This window comes from Sturnus vulgaris, chromosome 2 (assembly GCF_052056855.1).
Source record: "Sturnus vulgaris isolate bStuVul1 chromosome 2, bStuVul1.hap1, whole genome shotgun sequence".
In the NCBI taxonomy this organism is placed as follows: Eukaryota; Metazoa; Chordata; class Aves; order Passeriformes; family Sturnidae; genus Sturnus; species Sturnus vulgaris.
The window spans coordinates 60,749,271-60,776,144 of NC_142244.1; the positions used below are offsets into that span (position 1 = coordinate 60,749,271).

Genomic DNA, 26,874 nt, shown 5'->3' on the forward strand with positions numbered 1-26,874 from the left:
AGAAAAAAAAACTAATAGGATCAGAACCGTGGCAGAGGGAGTAAGGTCTTGCTGCTTGACAGAAGAAACTCTACAAACTATTGAACAGGCAGTTCTCTGCCACAGCTACCGTGTTAGTTCCATGTTTGTTTGTTCCCTCACTCATTGCAGTCAGGCTTCCACCTGCAAACCCAGTGCCTCACCCCATTTACAGGAAGGCTGGTCATACCCACACGGGTGGTTGTTTATCTGGCAGTGCTCCCTGCAGCTGGGGAGTGCTGGCAATATTTTCAGGAATGTGGATAAGCACTGTGGAAGCCTATCTGGTAACAGTCCTCATCCCGAGTGCTATGTTAGATTGACAGAAGCACTGGAGATGGAGGCTAGTTTTTTTTAATCAAACTATTAAATAAGGATGTTTTCCTATACTACAAGTATTTCATAATTCTAGGAAACCTGAAGTGATAATGCTTGACTGACATTAGTGTTTTTAGATACAAGGATGTTGCATTGGTGTTTACTGGGAATGTGGGAGGAAAAAAAAATTGCACCATAAACTTACAGCTTCATCAACAAAACTTTATGCCATAGATACAGCTATTACACAGGGAAAATGATTTGTCAGTTTAGTTTACTTCAGTTGGAGAAGTGGAGAAAATCTCCGGCAGCAGTAACGTGTCTCCAGCAGCAGACTATTGTGTAACTGACAGTAAATGGAAATCACTCCCTCCCCATATCCCTTGGGCTCCGGTGTGCCAGCTGGGTGGATCTGTACTTCGAACTCTCTTTGGTATGGCAAAGGAAGGGAGACGCTGGAGTAAATGGTAAAATGAGAGCTCACATTGGGAATTTGAGCAGCCCCTCCCCTTTGTGCCTGTGGCAGCAGCCAAACAAAACACGACAGCTAAAATCCCAGCCACTTCTGAGTCAGAAAATAAAAATTGAGGCCGCAGTTCTTTTCCACACGTGTGTGAAGCCACGGAGGAGAAAAAGGCGCTTTTTTATTTCTGAGGCATTTCAAGGAAGGAAATGCCATCCTTCTCCTCCTCCAGAGGAGGATGGAGGCCTCAGGCTGCCTTTGGGAAGCCCTTTCCACCACTCTGTTGTCCTGAACATGCACTGGGTACCTGGTGCACAGCACCAGCTTACACACCGAGAGGTATTTCTGTTTTTTATTCTGATTTGCACAAAGTAGGGAGCTAGGTGGTTCTCTGATTACTAAAACTTCACACTGGTTATAAATTTTATACATTTTAAATTTTATAAATTTTAACAAACGAAGGCATCAACCTTCATTGGTTACAGATTATATAACTTTCTGATTAATTAGTATGCTAACCCCTATTGGTAGTGGTATCATAAACTGCACTAGGGGAGGTTTAAGTTGGACATTAGGAAGAACGAAGTCAAGTAGATATTGGAATGGGCTGCCCAGGGAGGTGGTGGAGTCACCGTCCCTGGAGGTGTTTCAGGAAATACTGGACTTGGCCTGGATGGCATGGAGGTGTTCGGTCAGGGGCTGCACTCGATGACCTCCGAAGTCATTTCCAACCATGATTCTGCGATCCCTCGCTTCTCACGCCTGCAGGCGCAGATCTTCCCTCCCTGTGAGCCTGCGGTGCGCTGGGAGGAGGTGGTCTGTGGGTCCCACTGCCGCAATGACCTTTCCCCCAGATCCTGCTCAGCCCTGCTGACTTCACTCCGGGCGGCTCCCGTCCAGAGGGCCAATTCCTCTGGTGATGGTCTTCCCTTTTCCTTTCAAACGAAAGTTCAGCCACGCGTACGATGTTCACAACACAACTACTTAATCCTCACTGGTCCGGCTACAACTGCCGGTTAACAACTGACCAAAAACCCGCGGAATTTGACGGAAATCCCCATCAGCGGGAAGCCGCCGGGGCCGATCCCGCCCGCGGGGGGCGAAGGGGGCGGGCGCTGCGGGGCAGGAAGGGGCGGGGCCTGCGCGGCCGCTCCCCCGCCCCTCCCGGCAGCCCTCGCGCGGCGCGGCCTTGCGGGTGCGAGCGGCGCGGGCGCCTCGGCGGCTCCAGAAGTTTCCCGGGGGCGACGGGCGGCATGGAGGAGGGGGCGGGAGCGGCATCGGCAGCGGCCCCGCCGCGGTGAGCGCCCTCCCCGGCCCTGCTTTCCCCGCGGCCCCGCCGCCCGCCCGCCCGCTGACGGCGTTGTGTTTCCTCGGCAGGTTCTCGGACGCGGACGTGGACCGGGACCCGGGGGCGGCGGCGCAGGTGAGGGCCGGGCCGGGCCGGGGGCGGGCGGGGATCCCCCGGGAGCCTGGTTCAGGTGAGGTCGGGCTGCAGGGGAGCCCGGCACAGACCTGGCACAGTACTCGTGCTGCCTGTGTGGCAAAGAAGGGGTGGGGGGGAGGGAAACAAAACGAACCAACTTTCTCTTCCGTGTAGGTAGATGATAGTTCACATAACTAAATCATTTAAGATTTTTGGGTATAATACCACCAAGGCTTATTGAAGAGAGGTATTCCGCTTAGTTTTTATTCTGCCCTGATCTATTTCTTCTCTCTCTCTATATTTTGTGGGTATCACGGCTGACCTTACTTTCATCTCCACAGGAAATAATTCTTATGTAGTGAGAAGGATCACCCACTGAAGTACCCTGATGGGGACGTGGTAGAGTTCCCATCACTGGAGGCTTTCAAGGCACGAATGGGCAGGTTGCTAGATACTGTCATCTAGGCAGGCTTTCCCATGAAAGGTTCGATGAGATGATCCTTCGACGTCCCTTCCAACCTGGCCTGTTCTATGACTTTATCAGTTAATATGTTTTTAAAGTTTTTTTTTTTTGCTTAAAACAGACGGTTGATGAGAAGACAGAACTGGAGGGTGGATAAATACTTCTATTTAACTACTTGGGAGGGGAGAGGATGCAAATGGTTAGCACTGCTTGAAGAGAGTGGGTGGTAGAACCTTTAAATGATACTAAATTATCTTTCCACAAAGAAAATGGTGAAGCTAAATTTTTTCAGTTCTTGGGGTTTGGGCTGTAACTTGTAGAAGTTTCTCAAAAGATAAATGACATTCAAAAACCAGTTTGGAATAGTCAAGTCTATATGGCATAATAAAATTAATTCAAGATCAAAACAAATGTAAGTTTTACATTTTATGTTAAAAAAACCACCAGCAAACAAACTAAAAATCCCTGACACCAAAAGGTCTTCAGAAGCATTAAGGAATACTGTCAGAATGTGCTTTTGTATTTTTTCCTGGATTAACATAGTTGCTTTGCTTTTTTAGCTTATATTTCAGTTCTTTGTGCATTCAGTGCTTCAGAACATTATGTAACACATTATATAGGCATTATTTAATACCTGACACAGTAATACTGGTGTCAGTTGTTAGGCCTTGTTTTCAAATTCCTGGATTGAGTAGGCAGATTGTGCTTGGTGGTCTCTGAACTGGTAAGTTCCACAGCTCAGAGTAGCATTTTGCTGACTTAGGGGCTCAGGTCTCCAGGTGCTACACTGTGCTTACATGGTTTTATGTGTGGTCTCTATGTTCATGTGCTTAATATTTGCAGTGTGGGGGATGGTTCTGTAGAGATGGTGCTATGTAATGTTTTCATATCTGGCTAGGTTTCTGTCCAGTTGTCCTGGCATTTCTGCACTATGTCCTTGGGTTTTTTGATTGCTTTAATTCCTGTAGATTGTGCTTTGCTTTTCTGCGCCTGGATCTGATGCAATCGAAAGATCATCATCCATCTTTTAATATTGTCTGAATAACAAAGCTGTGAACTCATGAATGACTTCTCATTTTAAGTTGAAAATGTAGGCTATGTGGAGACAGAAGGCACCTTTAATTCATACAACCTCTTTATCAAATTTCCAGTGTGTTTAGAAAAAGATCTGCAATTTGGTCACATGGTAAGGGACTTTAGAGTCAAAATATGTAGGGAGCACATACTTGAGTGTGAGGACAAAGTCTAAGTTTGTTCTAAGTAACTGTTGCTGGTGTCCACAATCTGGAGTTCCCAGTGCTACTCCAGCATTACTTGGCTTTTCTCATAGCTTACAGGAGTTACTCACTCCAGGTCTGTGCCTGAATGAGGTGTGGTGACTTAGTGATAAAAAGCACACAAAGAGAAGTTTTACACTGTTGAAAATGCTTGGCTTTGCTTTGCTTTCCTGAGGTGAGGATTAGTTTTTGTAGGAGGATCCTTTCATATGATGCATCTGTTATCAGCATAAATCACAGGAAGTAATGTTGGGGAGAAGTGATCTGTCAAAGCAGTGCCTCTGCACCTGCATGTGCCTGTGATGTTCAGTGTCAGTCAGACCCTGCTCGGTTTTGAATGTCAGAAAACTTCACCTCTCAGCATAATATGAACCAATTTTAATATGTGCATTGCCTCATGTCCCTGCCATATGGAATACCTATAGCCCTGAGTATTTCCATAATGGCAGCTGCTTTTGAATGACTTTAAATTTCAGGAAGGCATCGGTACAGTTAGATTAAGTTACTGCTGTCTACTGCCTGCCCCTTTCTTCAGAGACCCTCAAGGTTTATCTACTGTACCTCTATAGAGGTGTGTGTATCTTACATAGTAAGAGTTTGTGCCACTGCTAGAAGAAGCTGTTCTGGCCCAAAAGTCCTAGGTAGCATAAACTCTTTATGTGACATCTGTTAGAAAAAGACGCTGTTCTAAATTAGAACTAAGACAAGTCCTCCTTCCCTTTTTTCTCTGTCTTGGTGGGGCAGAGTTTTGGCAACTACTGTACAAATATTTCTGCAGGTTTAAAGCTTGTATCTTAGCTGGATTCATGCTTGCCAGATGCCGGGTGGAAGTCTGAGAAGTCAGCTTAGCAAACAGAGTGAACTGTAGCAATGTACTATAGTTACTATAGTCACTTTTGGAAGACTGACTGGCTTCTAGTAAAGGCAAAAACTCTCACCAATAAGGAGAGAATTGGAGATGCTCTTTCCAGGTGTGTGCTTCAAGTCACAGTGATTTTATTCTGTATGCAAAGTCATGAACTTTTCTCAGAGAGAGCAATATGTTATTATTTCAATCCATATATCCAGTGATTCCCCTAACAAAGGACTACTTTATGCTTATTTCCATTGTGCAATAATACCTCCTCTGAGCCCTATGCTCCATAAATCTTTTGTTCTGCTTTTGTGCTCGGCATAAATTGAAACAATCTCTTACGCACTGTAGTATGTGTTACATGGTATTTCACAGCATCTTATCTTCACACAACTGTTCTGGCATACTGTGCATTGACTTCCAAATTTCTCATACTGCCCTGCTCTCTCGAATCCAGCAAACCTGTGTACAAGTGTGCTGAGAATTGTAGGAAGGTTTTTTAGAATAGAGAGGATCATCTGTGTTATATTTAGAGCAATTGAAATCCCACTTCCTTCACAGAAAGAAACAGTCTGCTTGAATTTGGTAAAATTGGCAGGTTCCATGTACTTCAAGCTCTGATGTCTAGCTTTGTGCTTGAGAACTAAGCAACAGGTAAACAGAAATGCCAGTTAGGATTTTATCTCCTGAAATGTCTCTTAGTTGACAGAGTTTGATACTCTGCTTTTATGAGGATTTGAAGTACTATTTAATTTTTTTTATATATGTGCTTACAGGAACTGACAACAGCTTTGGAAAAGAATCCAGATGATGCCGAATGTTATTGTCAACGAGCTTATGCTCATATTCTTCTTCAGAAATATGCTGGTAACATCTTCAGTCTAAGAATCCTTTTACAAGTGTATCATAACGTGTTTTACAGGAAATGTCTTCATTCTGAAGCCAAATACAATTACAAGAGAAAGTGTTATCTGTAACTTAATATGTTGTTTTTGATGTTAGTACATAATCTTGTCGTTTTCTCAGATTGTTTTGTTACAGCAAAACTTTCAGTGAAATGCGTTTTCTAGAGTCCCAGCTTTCTATTTGATTCTAGTCTAGTATTATCTTGGCAGCTTTTTATAAGCAAACTTCTTAGGCAGATTTTGAGATTTTTGTGTTGTGTCTCCCATCGTTGTGTTCTTGGTAGTGACTGAATCCTGTCATGGTAGGAATGTGTTAAGTGAATGATGCCTGGGAGAATGATTTTTACTGGGAAGCAAAAATAGACCAGATCTTTTTCAATCTAACAAACAGAATCACTCTTCAGATCTAAGCAGAGGATTTTACTAAATGAAAGTCATGCTACATCTTACATAAGAGCTCTGCAGCTCCACGAGAGATTCATGTGTGGCAGTTGTGGCTAGGCTTAATTTAAACAGTGTGATTTGTGTCCTAGCTATGAAAGACAACATAGTACATGCTAGAAAAATTTCATTACTGAAAGACTTAACAATTCACTGCTTTTTATAACATTATTATGTTTCTCAATTTTAAACTGACTTTCAACAGATGCAGTTGCAGATGCAAAAAAGTCTCTAGAACTCAACCCAAACAATGCTGTAGCGCTCCTTAGAAAAGGGTATGTATCATTTATGGTACTTAGGGAATATTGTGATAGTCTGTGGGTCAATACTAGAGTTTGGATTATGGTTCTGTGCAAGCTTTTTACGACACTGAGAATTAATAAATTCAAAGCCACGCTGCTTGCAACCCATTTGTAATAAAGCCATTTAGTTCGGGGTGATTATCTTAATGCCTTCGCCATTTCAAAACCACACGTTTTGGGTAATTCAAATTCTTACATGTCATTTTAATAAATACAGCATGTTATCTATAGAACGTGGACTACACTGAAAAGTAATTGCTGTTCTCTTGTGTTTTTCTTTATTTGTGGCAGGTTAGGTGAATATCATATCAAAAACTATGCATCTGCTCTAGAGTCCTTCAGAGAGGGACAGAGGCTGGACAGTAAGTATTAAATTATATTTTATTTCTTGTGTGTGCAATACTCCTTATGTTAAAATAATGGGTATAGAATAAACTGAAGACCAAATATCTTTTTTTAAAGGCTGATGTATTGGGTCCCTGACATCAGCCATCTGACTTTTGGAAACCCTTATGCAGTCACTGCATGAAAGTGTTAAGCTGTTTAAAAATGTGTATCAAAGTTCTTAGGTTTTTCATGTGCATGGATAACCTCATATTCTATTTATGTTGTAGTGTACAACACATAGCTGCAGATATTTTTTTTTAGATAAGTCAGTGAATACCAGGGTTCTCTTGGCTAATTCAGAATCCCTGAAATACAGCACATTTTCCTGTGTTGAATCGCTTCACTTCTGTTTGAATTTAATTTGCTGTTGTTTGGCTGCTTACTCAGTTGAAGAGTTTCTGAATCTTCCTAGCACTTCCTGATTACTTTCTTATCTGGAGATACTTTCTGCTGCGCTTCCTCTATCTCATTACAAAATTCTGTGGCCTGCTGTGAGATGAGGAGTCTCCTGAAGGCCTTTTTAAAATTACAGACTTAGTTGATGCTCTTTCATATATTACCTAATTTGCAGGCAAATTTTTGTCAGTAGCAATTTACCTTTGTGGAATGTTTCACGGATCCCAGGTGAAAACAAATGTGAGCATAGGCATTTTGGCAACACAATTAACTTCCAGTTAAATGCAGCTAATGCAAAATGAACAAAGCACAGAGGGAAAATTTGCAACATACGCTAAGCAGGTGATGGAGAGACTTCAGCTGTTGCTGCCTTAGGAAGAATTGCTGTGGTGGGGAATTCTTTGCTGGCAAAGCTGGTTTCTTTGCTGCACAAGTGGGCAGAAGTACATGGATACACATTTCTGTTCTTTGCTAATGTAAATCTGGAATGCTGACAAGGATGAGCTTCCTACTTGTGCTCATCACTGGTGGGACTGACAGGCCCAGGGTACCACAGCAACCTTCCCATTACCCACCTACAAGGATATTGCAGTAGGACTTGATGTGATGAGCTCTGGAATATACAGTGTTTCTTTATTTTATGCAATAGCTTTAGAAAGCAATACTCCTTTTGTTCATCTGTGCAGTGCATGCAGATATTTGCTGTTCCTATTGCCTTAGATGAAGAATGAGTGTAATTGGGTACTCTTCAGTATGCTGTGGATTTAGGACAATTCTCAAATTTTCTTGGGTTTTTTGCTGTGACCACTGAATGAATTTAATAAAGCTGGAATGCGGTAACTTCTTAAATGAACTTTTTACTTTTCTTGCATTCTAAGAGTTAGTAGATTTTCAGTAAGTGAAAACCCAGGAAGGTTTCCTGAACTACAATTATTAGTAGAAATAAGTTGCTTGGAAGGATAATACAATTAGAGAGAAAAAAATTCATTTGCTTCAAATTAGAAAATGTGCCAGGATGCAGGGAAGGAGTGTGATCTAGGAAAATAGGGAAGTTAACTCTGGACTTTGCTTTTTAGGTTTGTATTGCGTAGCAGTCTAGTCATAGGCCATGGTTAAAAAGAGAATTCCTTACCTGCTGATGAGGAGACTGGATCAGTGGAGACTTTGCTTAGACTGCAAAACTTAGAAGTCTTTAGGTTATGGTGCAAAGTTTTGAAAATATTGATTAATTTAGTTTTCAGGGGAGCTCTGGAGTTCATGCAATTCTGTGCTCTGGCCAAAAGTAATACTAATTTTGAAATTGAATGTGTTTGCTTGGGACTTTTTACTATTGTTTTCCATGTATCTCCAAGACTGAAGATTCCACAGTCTCTTTGGGCAGCCTGCTTCACGGTTTGCTCATTCTTTTAGTAAAAAATTTAGATAACTCTTAAGATGTCTGGTCAGATGGCAGAAGAAAAGTGGAGATGAAATGGCTTGAGGAGTGAGGTAGCAATTTTATGACCTAAGATGCACCTCAAAATTTATGTGCATTTTATGTTTGGAGGGTTGGGGTACATTGTATAGCTGCAGTGGAGTCAGGCTTGGTGTTAGGTGCGTATCTGCCAGCAGCTCTTTTGTCGAGCTTCTTCACATCCTTTGCCTCATAGTTAACAATGTGAATTCACTTGTAAAATGAGAAAAAGTTCAGCTGTCCTTAGTAGTTGGTCAGTATTGTTGCCACTTTTTAACTTTTTTCACTGTGAAAGATTTTTTTGAGGATATTGTTGAACTAAGATGATTGCTCCGTTGTTACACTATCATCTTTTTAGCTATTTTTCAGTGAATTAATTTCTCTCTGGGAGGCTTGCTTCCAGGAGAGAAGACTTGATATTTGTCAAAAGTTACACAGCTTTGGGTTATCCACATAACAGACCATTTCTCCTGACATTTCTCTGGAGGGCAAGTGTGTGACTGTTTGAAAAAGTGATTTAAAGAAAAATGTGTAAAACTGTACGTCTTGCTTTCTAAACATCTACGTAAGGATTGAACAGGCTGTAAAGCAATAGCATATTTGTTAGATAAACTCTAGTCTCCTGCAAATTATTTAGAATTTAATTAAGTATAACACATAGTAGGGTTGTATAAAAATACTTAGAGCCTAAGTGGAATGACAGAGCTTACAAGAAGGTAATAGGAAATAACACCTTTTTTAGTAAATTGATCCAAATTTGGGATGGATTTGTTTCGGCTCGCAACTGAGAGGACTTTTTCTTCATGCGATACATGCAATGCTTGAAGAGTTTTAATATTACTGTGTATGAATTATTTGTTTGTGAATTATTAATATTACTGTGTTTGGTCTCTTCTAGATGTAGATGATACCTTTACTATTTGGATTAAAAGATGTGAAGAAACACTAAATGGTAAGAAAAAACACGTTTACTTAGTGAGGGATTTGATATGCCCTGTGCTTGGAAGCTGTTTATGTTTTTCAAAGATTCACTCTTATTTAGAGCAAAATTATTTGTTTTTTTATTTTTAGAAGTCATGTTTTTCTTGGAGTAGAGACCCTTAGCACTTGTATGCTTTATTCAGATTTAGAGGAACATTTATATTGAGTTTTTAGTGTAATAATTAAGTCTGCTAGGAGAGTGCCTATTTAAAGATCAGACTATCATAATTAATTTTAACTTATTTTCATACACAACAGCGAACTAATTTTAACTGGGAAAGTGTGTCAGCTTGCTATCTAAAGCCTACATCAAAACAAGTTTTCAAGTCTTGCAGATGATGAAGTTGGAAGGAAGGAGAAATTTAGAGATTTTAGTCCTTGATTCTGTGTGGAAAGTACCATAGGTGCTAATGGCTGTTCCAGTGACTTACCCATGGTAGTCACTGAATGTGAGCATAGTTTCCTTTCCTGCCTTGCTACAGACAGACAGCCCTGACAATTAACTCGTCCACAGAGCTTAAGCTGCCTGGGGATTTTGATGAAAGAAGGCAGAATAACTCATGTAGTTTTTTCCTCTGCTTGTTGTGACTTGCCTAAAAACTAAATAGAAGAGAACCCTTTTGTATTGTATAGGGATGAGCAGATTTCTGCTTTGTGAGATATTTTTTTGCTGGGTTTAATTTTATTTGGAGGAATTGGGTAAGTGATTGGCATGCATGGTCTTTTTTGCGAAGTTACTTTGGGTGACAATTTCTTTTGAAAGAGGTTATAATGTACCTTTTTCTTTAATGTTGTATTTATATTTTGCAGTGTTTTGCCTGGTCGGTTCTCCTGTTTTATTCTAAATATTCACTGTCTTGTCTTTATTGAACCATTTTCCTAATTCCCTGATGCACCAGGAAAACAAAGCAAAAAAACCGGCCAACAATGCAATAACTCTGATTTCTTCATTGCAGCTTAATATTTTTTTCTTTTTTTATCAGTGTGCATTATGAAGAAGCAAAGGGAAACTTTGTTTCTTTTCAAACATATTTAATCTGAAATATTTTTGAAAAAAGTACTTAGAAGAGGGGGATAATGGGCTATAGTTTAGATACAAGTACTACAGTATATTTATGGTCATCTGAGTGAATTTCTCTGCCAAATTTCCATCTCATTTCCCGGTGGGGTTTCCCTAGGATGAGATAAAAATGTGATGACAGCTTTGTGCTATTCCTGGGCATGGATGGATGATAAACCTAGTGCAGACTCCCAGAAAGTGACTTTTTTAAACTTTTGTTTCCTGTGATGTTGTTGTCATTATAAAAGGCCTGTATCAGTTTCAGGTAAGCAAGGGAATGTAATGGAAAGATTGTTGATTCAGTTAATCAGAACATGCTTTATATTAGAGTTGTTGGTTTGCACAAATTGCTGATTGACGTCTGATTAAAAAATAGAGTGTCATGAAAGCAAAATACTAGAGGTAGAGCTGACGTGTTTTTATCTCCTCAGCTGTTGAGACTGGATAGAGTGCAGGATGTCTGGCTAAGACATTAGGAAGCTAGAGTAAGATTGTGCCTTGAAAGTTCAATATGTCTTTTTCTGACAATGTTTTTTTTCTTTTTTTTTCAGCATCACAGACTGATTTGGTAAGATGTTTTCCTTAATATGTTTACTATTTTGATTTTTTGTTATGGTAGAGTATTTTTTCTGCATCAGTGGCTTCACTTCCAAGCTTTATAAAGAGTCTTTCATATTGTGTGCAATTCTGAAGCATTTAACCTTTCTTCTAAATACTGAGTGCTTTTGAGACCAAGGCTGCAAAATTTGAATCCTGAAAACTCTTAGGAATGGTTAACAAATCTGGCAGTTAGTGTGCATTCACCGAGGTAAAATTTAACTTTCTGGCTCACAGCCTGCAGCCCAATTTACAAATTAACCAGTTGTGGTTAATTGTATTGTCATTTTTTCAGTTTTAACCTGCTCAACTTTCACTTTTCCTCTTTTTTTGAAAGTCTTCATAAGAAATGTTCAAATTGACCTCTCCTTCTGTTTTTCTTTTCTTGGGACAAAAAAAAAGGGTGGGGGAGGGCTTTACATTGAATATTCTGCTCCCTCTTAAATAGTTACCTGAAGTTTTTACATTTTAAGAGTAGAGGAGAATAATGTAAAGGAAGCATGGTGATAGTTGGTAAAGACAAATCTTAGATTTAGAAGGATTTTATGTTTAAAAGTTAAACCTTGAGTTCTCAGACCTATTTCAGGTTTCCTTCATGATTTATAGATTAGCAGCATAGTCACTGAATGTTTTTCAGGTGTACATCTTATCCAGGAAGAAATGAGTTTAAGTTGAACTTAATTGCTCTTTATAAAATATATTCAAGTTACAGACTGACATATTTAATGTGAATTGAAACTTTTTAATTTGTAATATGCTATAAATGACTAAACTGAAGAGCTTCACCTGTAAGCTAATGTTCACACGTAAATCAAGAAAGGGGAGGGGAATTGGAATCAAGACAAGGGAAGCAATTGGTGAAAATGATTTGTGCCTTGAAAAGTACTTCATGGTATATTTTCGCTTATGCTGATGTAACTTTCTTTCCAATTGAATGTGCTTCAACTAGAATACACAGCAGCAGCCTCTGCCACCAAAGATCAAGTAAGTTAACTTTAGCTTTACTGTGAAATTTAAAGTAATTTACATATTTACTCTTTGGCCTGGGGATTGGAGAATTAGGATAATGACTAGGAGGTTTTTTGGGGGTAACTTTCGAAATGTGACAGTCCAAGTGAAGCGTTATTCAGTGCCATCACTTTTGTTCAGACTAAATGATACTTTCAGGAGGGTAAACCTTACCAGGAGAGAGGGGAATGGCATCAGCATTCTGGCTTTTGTTTTATCATTCTCATCCTGAGCTTAATTCAAAGCCTATTCCATTGTGCCTGGTATAGGTGATGTTTTTGAGACAGATTAAGGATTCTGAACTAAAAAGTGAATAATTTAAGGAATTGATCTAATTGTATATGGTGTGTGATATTAAAAAACAAATTGTTCCTTCTTTTTTTTTCTTTTTTTAAAGATATGACTGGTACCAAACAGAATCTCAAGTAATTGTGACCATAATGATCAAGAATGCGCAGAAGGATGATGTCAGTGTGCAGTTTTTGGAGAGAAAGGTGATTTGTATTGGTTATTGATACTCATCCATAAATTCCCTGAGATGCAGTGCTTCAGCCAGTGAACAGTATATGCTGCAGTAGCATGAAAAGAATGGGGTAGGAGCTGTTCTGCCTGAGCTTCTCTTCTGTAACATTGTGCTGCACAGGAATGTATGCCCAGTCAGGTGATTTGGGATCAGTGGCCACAGCAGTGTCCATAGGACTTAAACACAGGCAGTGTGAGATGTGCATGCTGCAAGGGAACGTGCGGGTTTCAGCTACCTGTGTGGAGGGGTGGGGGAAGAAATGATCTAGATTTAAATGTTAGACTGTATATGCATCTGGAGCAGGACTGGGCAGAAACAAGGTATTCTCAAAGTAGGTATGAATGAATATTTTCCTCTAGGACAGTTATAGAAACAGACTGAATATTGATGGGTGGATTTTTCTTCCTTTTGGCACCACTAAAACTGTCAGCAAAATATATTTTTTAAGGAAGTACAGTAATCTCTTTAATGAAGTACTATATGTTGTACCAATGAATTTCATGTTTAATTTATCTGACAATATTAAAGAGTTAAGTTCTTATTATCAACTAACTTGATACTTCATGAAATACCAGAAGTACTTGGTTATTATCATCTGCATTAGGTTGTTAAAATAGTCTGAGCACTTGCTCTGTAGTTTGCTCATATTAGAAGAGAAGCTGCAGATTGCAGATGTTCCATTATTAATGTGTTGATACTCCATTAGTTATATAATTCCTTCCCTAAAGACTTCAGATCAAACTGACTAGATAGTAGGGGTTTTGAGTATGTGTAGCAAGAACTGAAATCTTTTGTTCGTTTTCTAGTTTATCTTAGAAACATCTTGTCCGTTAATGCTGCTCTAGTGTAATGGCATAGTCTGAAATTATATTAATTTAATCACTTAATCTCTGTGTGAAGTGACTGTCCTTTATTTGAAAATGGAGCTGCTTTCAAAGATGACCACAGACGTGTTTTCAACTTTTTAACAGATGAATGCATCAGTGAGACTTCCATCAGGTGAAGACTTCAACTTAAAGCTTGATCTTCTTCATTCTATAGTGCCAGAGCAAAGTACGTTTAAAGTGCTTTCAACAAAGGTAAGCTTCTTAAAGTGTAAGACTGTTACAATCCTGAAAGTGTTTCTGTTTTATTGTCTTGTCTCTGCAACAGCCTTGCTTTTCATATAGAAATGCTTTTTCTTTCTTCAAGGTGTCCTTCAGCTGGTGGGAGGCTTTCTAAACTTGTACAATATCAGAAATAGTAATATGATGGTGCTTATTGAAGTGCAAGTGACACAGTTACATTGAGGATTCTTTTACTTGTTGCTAGAGAAAGAAGACTGATCTTAACTTTTAAAATTCAAGCATTAGGAAAGTGTGAACACCCTTTTACAAAACTTTCGGGAGCCAGTCTTGCTTGGTGAAGCATTGTTATCTTTGTGTGCCCAAGAAATAAAAGTTATACTTGGAAGATTTCAGTGAAATTGTTCTCTACCCTTTCATGGCTTCTCACTGGTAAAAGTTAACCGTGTGGTTAATTGTCCGTGGCTTTTCAGGAGAGTGTATTCCATGCTATTCCATGCTGTTCCTGGAAATAGTACATGCCTGGAGACGCTTGAAAATGGCATGGTGTGAGAGAATGCTTGTGTCTCAGCATTTTGCTTCTTTGGTATTACAAGTATAGAAAAATAAGAAACAGTGGTCTGGCATAGCATTTCTTGTTGCCATAATGGATAGACATATGCTTTGTCCATAGAGCCAAGCTGAATCCTCAATGCTGGAATATGATGTTGCTTCTTCTCTTGTATTCCAGCAGTGGTTCTGCAGAGCTTATGGAAATTCTCTTGTGTACTCATGTTCCATTTTACATGTTCTGTCCTCAGAAAGGTACTTAAAATAATTCTTTCATCATTTCATGGAAGAGGGACTTAAGGATGGCATGAGAGTATTACCACATAAACTTGGTCTTTTTTTTCCACTCTTTGTACAAAGACACCTGGGCAGGTTGTGTGATTGAGCACTTATCCCTCTGTAGAGTAAGTGCTTACATGGCTCGAAGTATGTAGAAAATATGATAGTCCATTAGTATTTGTATAAATTTGAGTGGAATGAGGACCTTGTCAGGAAGAGTAGCTGTGAGGTCCCGTTTTCTTTATGTTCTTATCTAGCTTGTATTATACTTTTAATTTTGTTTTGAAGGTTACCATTACTTTCTTAGGAGGCATCTGCATGAACTGAGCACTGTGAAATTCACATGACTTTGTCTTTTCCCGCTGCCATCTCTAGCCTGGGCTTTTTTCTGAAATAATCTCTAGTAGTCTACAGCCTGGTTTACTTTGAGGTTCCAAAACTGAGGTGAAAACCTGAGTTACATTGTCTGACCTGTAAATATTTTGCATTTATAAATACTTTTGAGAGACTATTTTTGAGACAAAATAGGCAAGAGGTAACACAGAAGGTGTTCTAACTGCAAAAGTCAGGGATTCAGCATGTACTTACTTTCGCAGAGAGGAATAGTATAAAGCTGTTTGTGAGGGGATAGTGGAGGAATACACTTTAAACCGTGCCCCAGCTGATTCTTGCTCTGACCACCAGATGGAGTCTGAAAATAAATTTAAAAGTAGGTCTCTGTTAAGTATGCAAAGACTTCTTTACAGGTTTAGAAAAATATTAAGTGCTTTAAGGGAATGATGCAACCTTAGTGTTCGATTACCAGAAATTCAGTTTTCTTTTCTTAGCTTTGCATATATACTTGGCTTTTATGAGCAGCATGGAAAACAGGCAGATAGCACTTTGAGTAAATGAGTCGTACTGATCAAAACTTCGCAAACCATTCGCATATTATTTTGTACTATTTAGAAGGAATCCTTTTGTAAGGACTTGGAAAGAAAGACATAATCCCATTATCTTCCCAATTACATGAACTTGTTACTGTGCATTCCTAAAGAAGGTGAGTTTTCATGGGATAGAAACAGACCTATTCCTATTAGCAATTTCAGGTGAGAATAACTGGATTTGTTCATACTGCTTTATTTTGTGCTGCTGCTTTGAATGTGTGAGCCACATTGCCACTAGTATGATATAGTCATCACTGGGCAACAAAGACTCTGGCCCTTCTTTTTCACTTACATGAGCAAATATATGAGGAAACAGTGGAACGTAAGAGCATGCTGTGTGGTGGGTAGTTTGGGTCCAGTTGAGCTTTGTACAACTAAAATATTTAGTGGATAGAGAATGAAACAGCAGAACAGGCGGAGAGTACAACAATCCTGTGCATTTTGGAACTAAAAGGAGCCGTCGAGGATTTTCTCAATATTGCTTGAAATTCAGCATCACTTGACAAATGGAAAGCCAGGAAGGTAAAGATGCAAATTCAGGAGGAGAAAACAGCCTTAACTGTATTTGCAGAACTGCAAATCCTAAAGTGACTGCAAAGAGCAGGCACTCTGAATTGGTTCTTTCAGCAAGTGTTGACAGTGGTAAAAAATACAGTTGCTAACATAAGGATTGTTTCTTCCCCAGCAAGGCAATTAAAATTACTTTCTATAAATCCATGTTGTGTCAAGCTCTGAGATACAAAGTCTTTTTTGAAAAAAACAGGACTAGCAAGTGTTACAGAGGTAGCATAGATTGATGTTTTGAGCCATTTCAATGTTTCTGTTAGAGCAGAAATAAATTAGTGTTTGTTATCTGCCGACTTTGACTTCAAGCTGTGAACTAAAAGATGTGAAATATTCAATGCCAACTGAAGAACAGCGTAATGTGTGGATGAAGTCCAGTTTTAAGATAAAATCTTAGCTTTGTCTTCATGCATCCTCTAGTGTTTTTTATTCTCCGATTGTCAAAACTTTTACAGATGATACAGGCTACCTTTAATAGTGACTATATCTATTACTGCCATATGTGAAGCCTTTTTTTCCTTTTCAATCTAGTTAGAAAATATACTTGCTGTTCAATAGATAACACTGGCAAATTCAACTTTGAGTTAATTATGGTTCTTGCTCACATTTAGTGGTAAGTTACTTAGAGTTGCCTCTTGTTGTTCAGCATTTAATTCTGATGGCCGAAGACCTCAGGTTAATGTTTGTGTTAGAAAATACGGAATACCACTGAACTGAGCTCTTCTCTTGCAAGTACTGCTGTATCTGCATAGCATTTTGTACATTAACAGCACCGTTGATAGATCATAACTAGATTAATTGATGTTATTGATTGTACTACTCATCTGTCAGAGGTGTCTTAACTGTACAAAAAGTAACAGCTGCTCCTAAAAGCAGTGGAGAAATTTGAGATTTGTGTCTTACAGATGGAAGCTGAAAACTGTGTTGCATTCAGCATTTCACAGGAGGAAGGCACCTTTAGTTATGCTGCTTGGTTTTTTACTTCTTTCCAGAAGAGGGAGCCAAAATGTAAAGACTGGACCACATTTGCTCTTTGCCAGTTGCTTGGGTGCAGTTACCCTGTGGCTCGGTGTGCATACTGTCATCATGCTCCCTTCATAGAAGGAAAAGGGCATAAAAAAATTAAATCAGTGATTTAATATGTTTAAGTAAAAACTAGTCAATCTGTATCTGTCCAGAAAATGTGTCAGGAAAGTAGAAATGCACGAATAGTGTAAAGATTTCTACTGTTATTAAACATGCAGAATCAGCCTCAGTTTCTTTTCCTTCTGCTCAGTGTATTAGTCAGCATATTTAGAATTCCAGGGGAGCATTCTGCCATGTTCTCCTGGAAACTTGTGTAACATGAGCAGTTTCTGTAGGTCTTCTGGTGCATTCTATGTGGTGCTTGGGGTTTTCTTCCCCTCAGACTTAGGACGGTGAAGATGACTGTGCTTTGAGCACGTGTGCATATGACCTTGAAGGAAACTTGAGATAGGGCTTTCTGGTTCTTCCCCTATCTACAGATAGACTGAGGACAATTACTGTGAGTATTCAGTTTGTAGTGCCTTGGCTTTTTTGCAGGCAATGACTTGCAGCTGTGTAGACCCATTTGAAAAAGTGGTTTCTGTACCCTAGAACTGTCCTTTAGTTAGAGATCAAAGTTATACTGCAAACTGGGGTGGTGTTAGAAAGCTTCAGCCTCTTCTACAGTTGATATTTGTTGCTTAATAGAGATGTCTGAGGAGGAAGCACACTCTCAGCAGCTTCATGCCAAGAATATGGTTGTGTGCATCAAATGGAATGTTGTTTTTTTTCCTTGAACCAATATTTTGCTTTGCAAACTCTGAAATAGCCTGTGAAGCTAACTGGAACTGGTGCCTGTTGGTGAATGTAAGGGAAAAGAGAGAGAGTGAAACTGTTTCACACACTCTTGGACTGTCATCAGAGTCTCTATTCAGAGGCAAATGTACACAAATAGATAAACAGAGGAACAGATTTATTTTAACTCAAGTTGAGTCTTACCATTGCAGTCCAATCCTTAAAAGATACTTTCCTGTTTAGGGTACTTGCATTAAATTGCTTGTAGGCACTTGAATGCAGACTTGGCTGCTCTCATGTACTTGTTTTCCCTTTGAGGATTTCATGCAGATTGCTATTTCCCATGTATGTTCTTGAGTATTTTCTATAAATTATAAGCTAATATTTAAGATGAAGGGATAATTTTCTGAAATTTCTTGCATCTTTTAGGCAGGGTTAGTTGGAGCAGTTTCTTGGATAGACCATATAGAAACCTTCTCTATGATTGGTGTGATATTTACTTATTTAACAATAAGTGTGATTTTATTCTTTTTCTTATATATGAATGAAGTTGAATATGAGACAGATTTAAACTTGGTAAAACTCTGAGAATTATTATTTTATACAAGCATATAAGTCAGTGCCCATGCTTTATAAAAATGCATAAAAGAAAATGATGCATAAGGGGGTTTATCTGTCTTGAGAACTATTGGAATAATGATGGTTTACATGGAGAATAAAGTGACAAATAGCTTTCGAATAACAAAATTATCTGTATTGCTAGCTTCTCTAAAACTCAGAAATCTTGTGTTGCCTATGTAATATCAGTCAGAGGAAACTTGAGCCTTTTTCAAAGAAACTAAATAAATCCCTTGCAATATACTCTCTATAGAATAAATTTCTTAATTATCATTTGTATATGATAACACTGTAGAATTATTTTCATCTTAATATATTTTATTTAAAGTTAAGGACCAAAAATCTTGGCATTTGGACTACAAGCAATATATACAAGGTTGTTGAATAATTAGGACACCAAAAATGTAGGCGCATGTGCTCTTAGAGGTACATTTGAATAGGTCTTATATTTTTAGAAGATTTTTCTATTTTATCCTACAAAATTCATGAGATGATCACAAAAGGACGATTCTAAACACGTAAAATTTATGACTCAGGGAAGGCAGTCAGTAGTTCAGTAAATAACAAAGTAGTTGATTTGCAACACTGAATTCTTGTTTTCATGTGTTTGATACAGCAGAACACCAGAATTGAAAAGGGTATTTTTGGTGTGTCTTAAAATTAATGGCTTGACTGTTGCTTAAGTTTTGTCAGTTCTGGTTTCCTTCATCTATCTGATCAGACCTTGACAGAAATTTGCCAGTGGTAAATGAACTTTCCCTTACCATGGACCGTAAAATATAAAACACAGTAAAAATTAGGGAAAAAAAAAATCCCTCGAAGTTTGTCAGTGTATACCAGAATCTCCTTTTAGAGTGGAAGATAAAAATTCTTCCTCTTTTCGTGTCACTCAGTTAGACTGACACTACCTGTCCCAGAATGTAAATTCAAGTGAAATCAAGTTCATCAGAGGTTTCAACTTTTTAACAGTTAGTATCTACGTAGAAAATAAATGTTGCCTGACTAGTGTTGTGTTGATCTTTATCAAAGGGGAGGAATTATTTCTTAAAACTGGATCAAATGCTCTTTTATGCCAGTCGTCTTAAAATAAGGTGGTGGTGTTTTATTTTTATGCTATCAGTGAAATGATTCGGAATAGCTTTTGAGAGCTGTTTCTAATGGCTGGCACTTGGATTAAGCTGCAAACAGCGTGTCCAAATCTCTGGTAGGCTTTAAAAAATTGATTACTTTTATGACTAGAAAATTCTGAGTAGAAATTTACCTGTGTCCTATCACTGTGGGTGGTGTTTCTTCTAGACAATAAATCCCTCATCTGACCCTCTTCACAGAGGGATAGGTTTCTCTCAAGATGGTATTTCAAACAAATAGTGCATTAATTACTCTCTAAATTCCGTGTGTGTCTTTTCCTTTTTGCTTTGCTCTCTTTGAACCCAAAACAAAATTCTAAAGAGAAAAGTGTATTATATCTGCTTTGGGATTTTTTTATAGATCTGTAGTACTGTGTCCCTTTGTAGGCTTATCAGTGCAAGAAAGGCATGGATGTAGTGAAGCAAGTCCTAGCAGAGGGCAGCCAAGATGGTCAGGTGGCTGCATGGCTTGAGCTACAAGGAGAAGCTGAGGAATTAGACTTGTCCTTAAGTGGCACACAGAGCATTTAATTTGCAGTTAAAATTTCCTGTCTTGTATACTAAAGTTGGCATGAGGCACACAGGCATACGTTTTTATGAAATATGAATGTTGAATCAAAGTAGTTGGCAAAGTGTTGATGTATTTCTCTTGCCCAAGTGAATTTTTTTCAAAGGAGAGGATAAAGCTAACAGTACGTTTTTGCTAGATATGACACAAATGTCTGAGCTGATGTGTTACTTTTCTGTGTGATAGCTATCAGTATCTGTACTAAAACTTTCATTAAAATGCATTTATTGCCATTTGTGAACGTAATTGAGACTCACAAAGTTGTTCCTTCTTAGATCAAATAGAGCTCTCAAGTTGAAGAAGCACGCGCCTTCACAAGCAGAACTTTATAGCTTTATATTTTTGGAAAATGTGGTTGTATAATGGTATGAAGTTAATGATTTCCCTAGCTTTGCTCCTGCCTGCCACTTCGGCTAATGAGTTGCTTCAATTGAAGTAGATGTAGTAGACAGAGTAGAAGTTCAATCACGTCAGAAATACATTGTCTCAGTTCTTCAGCAGTGCACACTTCCAGCTTGGCAGGGTTGAAACGGTTTAGAGTTAAGAAATCTGCACCTTACACTGGGAATTAGTGTGTGTCATTGGCTTCTCCCTGGGGATGTTTATCATGCAGTACTGGTTTAGGGACAGTTTCAGAGAGGAAAATGTAAGAGCTAGCAGATTACAAAAGAAGAAAGGGGATTACTGGAGTAGCAAAACTAAAGTTCTTCCTTATTTTCTTTTTATGCATGGGCAGAGTACTGTGATGAATAGCCAAAGGACTATTAGCCAGTTGTCTTTATAAGGACTCGTTGAGGAGGATTGTATTCTGAGAAGAAAAAAGTACATGTTTAGTAGCTCACATCAAGCATTATATTGCATTAGAGGTCATTTTTGGTGTGGATGAAATAATCTGTATTTGAGATACTGGAAGGTATTGGTGGAAAGCCTGAAGTGTAAGGTCAAGAGGAGTTAGTGAAAGAAAAACGAAACAGAAATTGAAGAGGTATAGGGCAGAGCAGTTTCACTATCAAGCATCTGCTTTTTTCCCTCCCTTAAAACATGTTGGGGGATGCATGAATAAGTACAATATAGAATCTTAACATTAGAGCCTTAACTGAAATGCACAACTCAATCGATTATAGTTTCGTCAGGTTCACAAGACTTTTATATAAGAAACAGAGGAGAGTGGTTTTAAATTAATACTCACGTTTCACTTGTAACTAATTAGTTCCTTTGTAAGTAGCTAAGTAACTTAAATGTTTGGCTCAGGAGATCCAAATCCACTGGGGGAAAAAACCTGCTAGTTCTGCCACTTGTGGAACTACTTGACTGTCTTATATGTAGATACTCAAATATTTCTGCTTCCTTAAGCTAATCAGGGAACATTAGATTTATGAGTGCAGGTGCCAAAAAATGAACTTTAAGGTTCCAATTTTCAAAATGTTTTTAAGAGTCCAGTGGAGGTAGCTTTACTGACTTCTTTTGTTTTACTGAAGAATAATTCTTCTGTGTTGTTTAACAGAAATCTCTGCATCTGTACAGATTGATATTAAACTCTGGAATATAGGCCTTTTTTAGGTCTAGTGGGTTGGTCATCCAGACTAACGGCATTTTGATTTTATTTGGTTATTTTTGGTTCTGTGATGTTATTTTAAAAATGGGTACTCTGTTGCCTAATTTGTGACTTGTCAAGTGGCTGAAAATATTGAAAAATCCAACAGTTGCAGAGAGTGGGAAATCAAATACATGTGGATGTTGGACTTAGAAATTTACTGAAGCTCTCCCCTGCCTTGAAGGACATTTCATGCCTCTTATCTTAAACTTTTTGTTATTCTCAGTACATGTTAGTGGAGGAAAATAAGTATTTAAAATTACCTTGGGAATTTGTAGCTTCCCGAGGGATAAAGAATTAAAAGAAACATTCATAACTGAATATTTTGGTTCTTAAAATTCATCCTGATTGCAAACATGGAAGCATTGAAACTTCGGTGAGCTAATTTTTTTATTTTGGTAAGATACCTCACTCTGTTGCTTACCAGTGATTGATTTGAACAATGGATTAAATAAAGTTCAAATTTCAGATCAACATAATGCTGTGCAATGAGCTTGCTGTTTGAATCTGAGGTTAGCTTTTACAGTGGTGCCTTTGTTCTTGGGTCTGCAGGGATCCCCAGGTTGTAGTGGCTTTAGGTAGAACTAAGAACTTGCTTCTGCTGAGCTGTTCACAAATAAGGAAGCACTGAAGTTTAGCAAGCACTGATTTCAGTTAATTAATAGCATCGTATGAACTTTGTGGCATCTCCTTAAGTGAATTGGAGTGACATTAGACAGTCCTTGTTTTGCAGACATTGTTTTGCAACTTTGTAACCCTGTAACCAAAGGAGAAGGTTAATTATGAAAAAAACATTTCAGTATGGTTGTCTGAAGGGATTATGTGATGTTGTGAATAGGGCATGACATACTTCACTTAATTTTGTTTCTCCTATGATAATTGTAACCACATCCATTTTTAATTGCCAGTTTTGTCAATGAATACTCAACAATTTTCTCCATAGCAGTGTTTGCTCATTGAACCAAATGAATACAGCTTCTGAATTTCTCCAGTGGGAAGATCTGCATAGTCCCAGGGTGTTTCTTTGGTTTGTGTACTACACATCAAACATGGAATTTTTTGGTAAATGAAATGTAAACTTCGATGAAGTTGGATTTTGTAGTCTTGCAAAACTGCTGCTTACTAGAGCTGACTGCCAAGATAGGGATGCTTTAACGGCAATACCTTGGAGCCGGGCAGTGTAGAGACATTGGAACTGATGATTGCATTTGGGATGCCTTAATTTATAAAAAGAATCAAATGAATGGTAAGCAAAAGAAAGATAAGTGGCCCTAAACAAAAGGGTACAAGTCTGATACAAAAGCTGTGCAGGCACATGGGAGTTTGTTTGATGTGTGACTTGAACTTGAGCAACGTCGTATTGTAAGGTAGGTAAATTCAGCTGTAATACAGGCTTTGTATTAGAGACTGTGTTTCTAAAAACAAATTTATGTATTTTCTTACAGCTACAGGATCCAACTACTTCGGAGCAGCTTGGCAGAAGCGTCTTCATCTGGATTCATTTGTCTTGTGTTTTGTAGGTTGAGATAAAAATGAAGAAGCCGGAGGCTGTAAGATGGGAGAAGCTGGAGGGCCAGGGAGATTCTCCCAAGTTAAAACAATTTACACCAGGTTTGTTCTCTGAATTATTAAGTATTAAATGGTTTATTTGTATTGAGTGAGTTACAGTTATTAATAATAGTTTTGTATTAAATGTTGTTTATAAAATCACAGCTTCATATTTGCAGTTAAAAGCCTAATAGTCTTGTTTTCGCTGCCAAGAACTGACAGAAAGTCTGCAAGCCATTAGTGAAACATGGGTATTAAATTTAGTCATAACTTCTGTTAATCTGATGAATTGTTAAGGGTATATGCTTGTCAGTAATTCTGCTTATCTGTTCGGGTCCCTATTTTGCAGTTCTATATGTTGTTAAGTGCATCTGTTGTGGTTTAGGAATCGTACCTCCCAGTTCAGTGCCCCGTTGTGACTCTCCCAAAGGACACTGTCATGATCTCACTCTCCTTTCCCCTCCTCTTTCTCACTGCAGTGGGATGGAGTTGAGAATTGGAGGTGCTATAGGTGAAGGGTTGAAATAAAAAAAGTTTACTGGAAACAGCAATTAAATTAGAAAACAAACAGTAACAGCAACAATATTAATAACAAAAGGCTACAAAAGAGAGAGTGATTTACATGCAAAATGCTCCAGTGGACCCCGGGTAACAATGACCTGATGATCGATGGCTTCCCCCTCCTCACACCTTTTTCTTGACTGGAAGCCCCGCCCTTCTTCTGGGATGCCAGAGTCCTTTACTCTCATCCCAGCAATGATCTGCTCTGGTGTAGAATATCTTTCTGGCCATACCCACAGGGCTTCAGACCCAACCCCTCACCACTCCTGCAAAAAATTAACTCTGTTCTGGCCAGACCCAGGACAGCAGTTGTTACGTTATGTGACCTGTTGCTTAAATCATTATAGTTTCCTTACGTATTGGATTTCTCTTGGAAACTAATTCATTGGAGTTTTTCAATGCAGATAAACATTGTCTTTGATAGAACTTGAATTTCCTGATTTATTGACTTTAGATTTTTTAAAGTTTATCTCAACTTATTCTATGGCTCTAGGCTGCTGTTTTGGTTTTTTTTCTGTCAACCAATGTCTCTTGCCTCATTTTGATTTAAATTATCTGTGTTGCTCTTGACCAGCTTTTTTTGTGTGTGTTGGATAAAAAAATTATAGAACTCTATTTACTTAAAAATAAACTTATGCATTTCTTAGTTTCCTTTATTTTTGTTACTGCAATGCTTATGTCAGTTCAGAGGAGTCCATTTGCATTTTCATGTCCTATTATCATCTCTGATTCATCAGGTACATGTGTCTGTGTTCTCTGCCACTCTCAAAGTCGAGAAAATGCTTAGTTAACTAACACTTCTGTTTTCAGATACCCAGCACTTATACCCATCATCGTCTCACTATACGAGGAACTGGGACAAACTGGTAGTTGAAATCAAAGAAGAGGAGAAAAATGAGAAGTTAGAAGGAGATGCTGCTTTAAATAAACTCTTCCAGCAAATCTATTCAGATGGTACAGATGAAGTAAAACGTGCTATGAACAAATCGTTTGTAAGTCTTCATTCTTTTCTCTGAAGAAATGTGTGAGTTTTGCACACTGAAATTATTTACTACATTTTGTACATGTTTGGAAAAGCCTTTGTTACCAAAATTCTGGGCCTATAAATGAATACAGTTTGGCCATAGTTCTTTTGGAGATACTGGTACAACTACTCTCACTGAAGCTACAGGCCTGTACACTAATTAATGTGACTCTTTAAGTCCAAGGTTGTGCTTTGTCACTGGTCTCTTCATTTCAATCAAAGTGTTATCACAGGAAGTAGAGGCTTGGCTCAAGTAGAGCTTGAAGGCTTGCCAGGGGTGAAAGGATCAAATTCCTCTTGATTGCTTGAATCTAGTTTAATTTGTAGTCATCACAGACAAGGATGTGACTGTTTAAAAGCTTCTTGTTAATGAAGCAGCATCTCACTGTGTCCAGTAGTGATAAAAGTACTGTTGGGCTGGAGATTATGGAATGATGGCTCTGTCAAATTTCATTTCATAGGTACACAATTTCTGTGTAATCACTACTCTTTGAAGTTTGCTGTAGGAAATGTGGCTTTTGTATTACTAGAATTCTCAACAAACTAAACAAACTCTCTCTCATATTGCAGATGGAGTCTGGTGGCACAGTTCTGAGCACCAACTGGTCTGATGTTGGTAAAAGGAAGGTAGAAGTAAATCCTCCTGATGACATGGAATGGAAAAAATTCTAATCCTATTTCTGATCTTTACCATCTGTGTGTTGCCATAGTCATGTACTGACACCTATGTATGGACATAGCATTCTTGGATTCAAAGCACTGAAAGCTCCCTTGAAAACAGGAATTGTCTGTACATTTTGCGTGCTTTAGAAGTTCCTTCATCTGCAGATCTTAAAGATATACTCAAGAGTGGAACCCTATTTTTATCATCTCTGTCTTAATTTCTGGGAATTGAGTACATCAGTCCAAATTTTCTACCACCTTTATCAGCTCTGCTTTTTGGGATAGGGTGATCTCTAATGGCTGGTCAGGATTATTGCCTTACACCTGGTATTTCTGTTCAATAACTTATTAGATCTTAGCAATTTTGGGTAAAAACACTTTTCACAACAGTGTTAAAATTGTTTGCTCCTTAACTCTGCTAAATAAAACTGTAAATACAACTTTTTCTATAAGGAAGCTGCTTTATTTCATTTTGAGTATGGTTTTTTGATAGGGGAATCACTTAAAGCATATAGATAAGGATAAGGTAAGGATGTAAATGTACTGCTTCAGAAGAAAAGCTGTCATGTATAGGAGCAGAATGTACATTCAGTGAAGAGGGTAAGATTACTATTCTTGATGCAGACACAAAATACCCACTTTAGAGTCCTTCTACCTGTGTGATAAGTTGAACTGTAGTCACAGTTTCAGGATGGCACATTTGTTGTGACTGGAAATTTTTACAGAAAAGTAGGTCCTCTGTCTACCTTCTAAATTCAAAATAAATGTACCTGGAATCAAAGCTGGCAAGCAGTGCTTTAAGTTTTATAATTTCTGAATACTAGAAACTGTTTAAAGAACAACTTGTACGTCCTTAGTTGTTTCCGTCAGTGCAGCTTTATAGTCATGATCAAATTGTAAATAACAATAGAGAAAAAGAATTGAGACTGTGTACTGTCTGTGCTTCTACTTCCTGCATACAAGTTTGCAGGGACCTAGAGAAACTCAAAAGCCATCTGGATATGCTCCTGGGCGCTTGGCTTGAGATGCTCCTTCTTGAGTAAGGGGGTTGGACAAGGGCACTGCCAGAGGTGCCTTCCAGCCTCAGCCTTTCTGTGACTCTCTGAGAGATGAATTCAGAA

General features: G+C 38.5%; 1 protein-coding gene across 1 annotated transcript; it reads left to right on the forward strand.

Moving 5' to 3' along the window:
• The first annotated feature begins 1,956 nt into the window (after positions 1-1,956).
• SUGT1 (SGT1 assembly cochaperone of MIS12 kinetochore complex) lies at positions 1,957-26,193 on the forward strand. Its single transcript, XM_014890711.2, has 13 exons — positions 1,957-2,096; positions 2,177-2,222; positions 5,592-5,682; positions 6,367-6,436; positions 6,755-6,825; positions 9,598-9,651; positions 11,292-11,308; positions 12,287-12,321; positions 12,743-12,839; positions 13,840-13,947; positions 23,478-23,568; positions 24,877-25,058; positions 25,661-26,193. Exons 1-13 carry the CDS (start codon positions 2,053-2,055, stop codon positions 25,760-25,762), a joined length of 1,008 nt encoding a protein of 335 aa, XP_014746197.2. The 5' UTR covers positions 1,957-2,052; the 3' UTR covers positions 25,763-26,193.
• Positions 26,194-26,874: the final 681 nt, after the last annotated feature.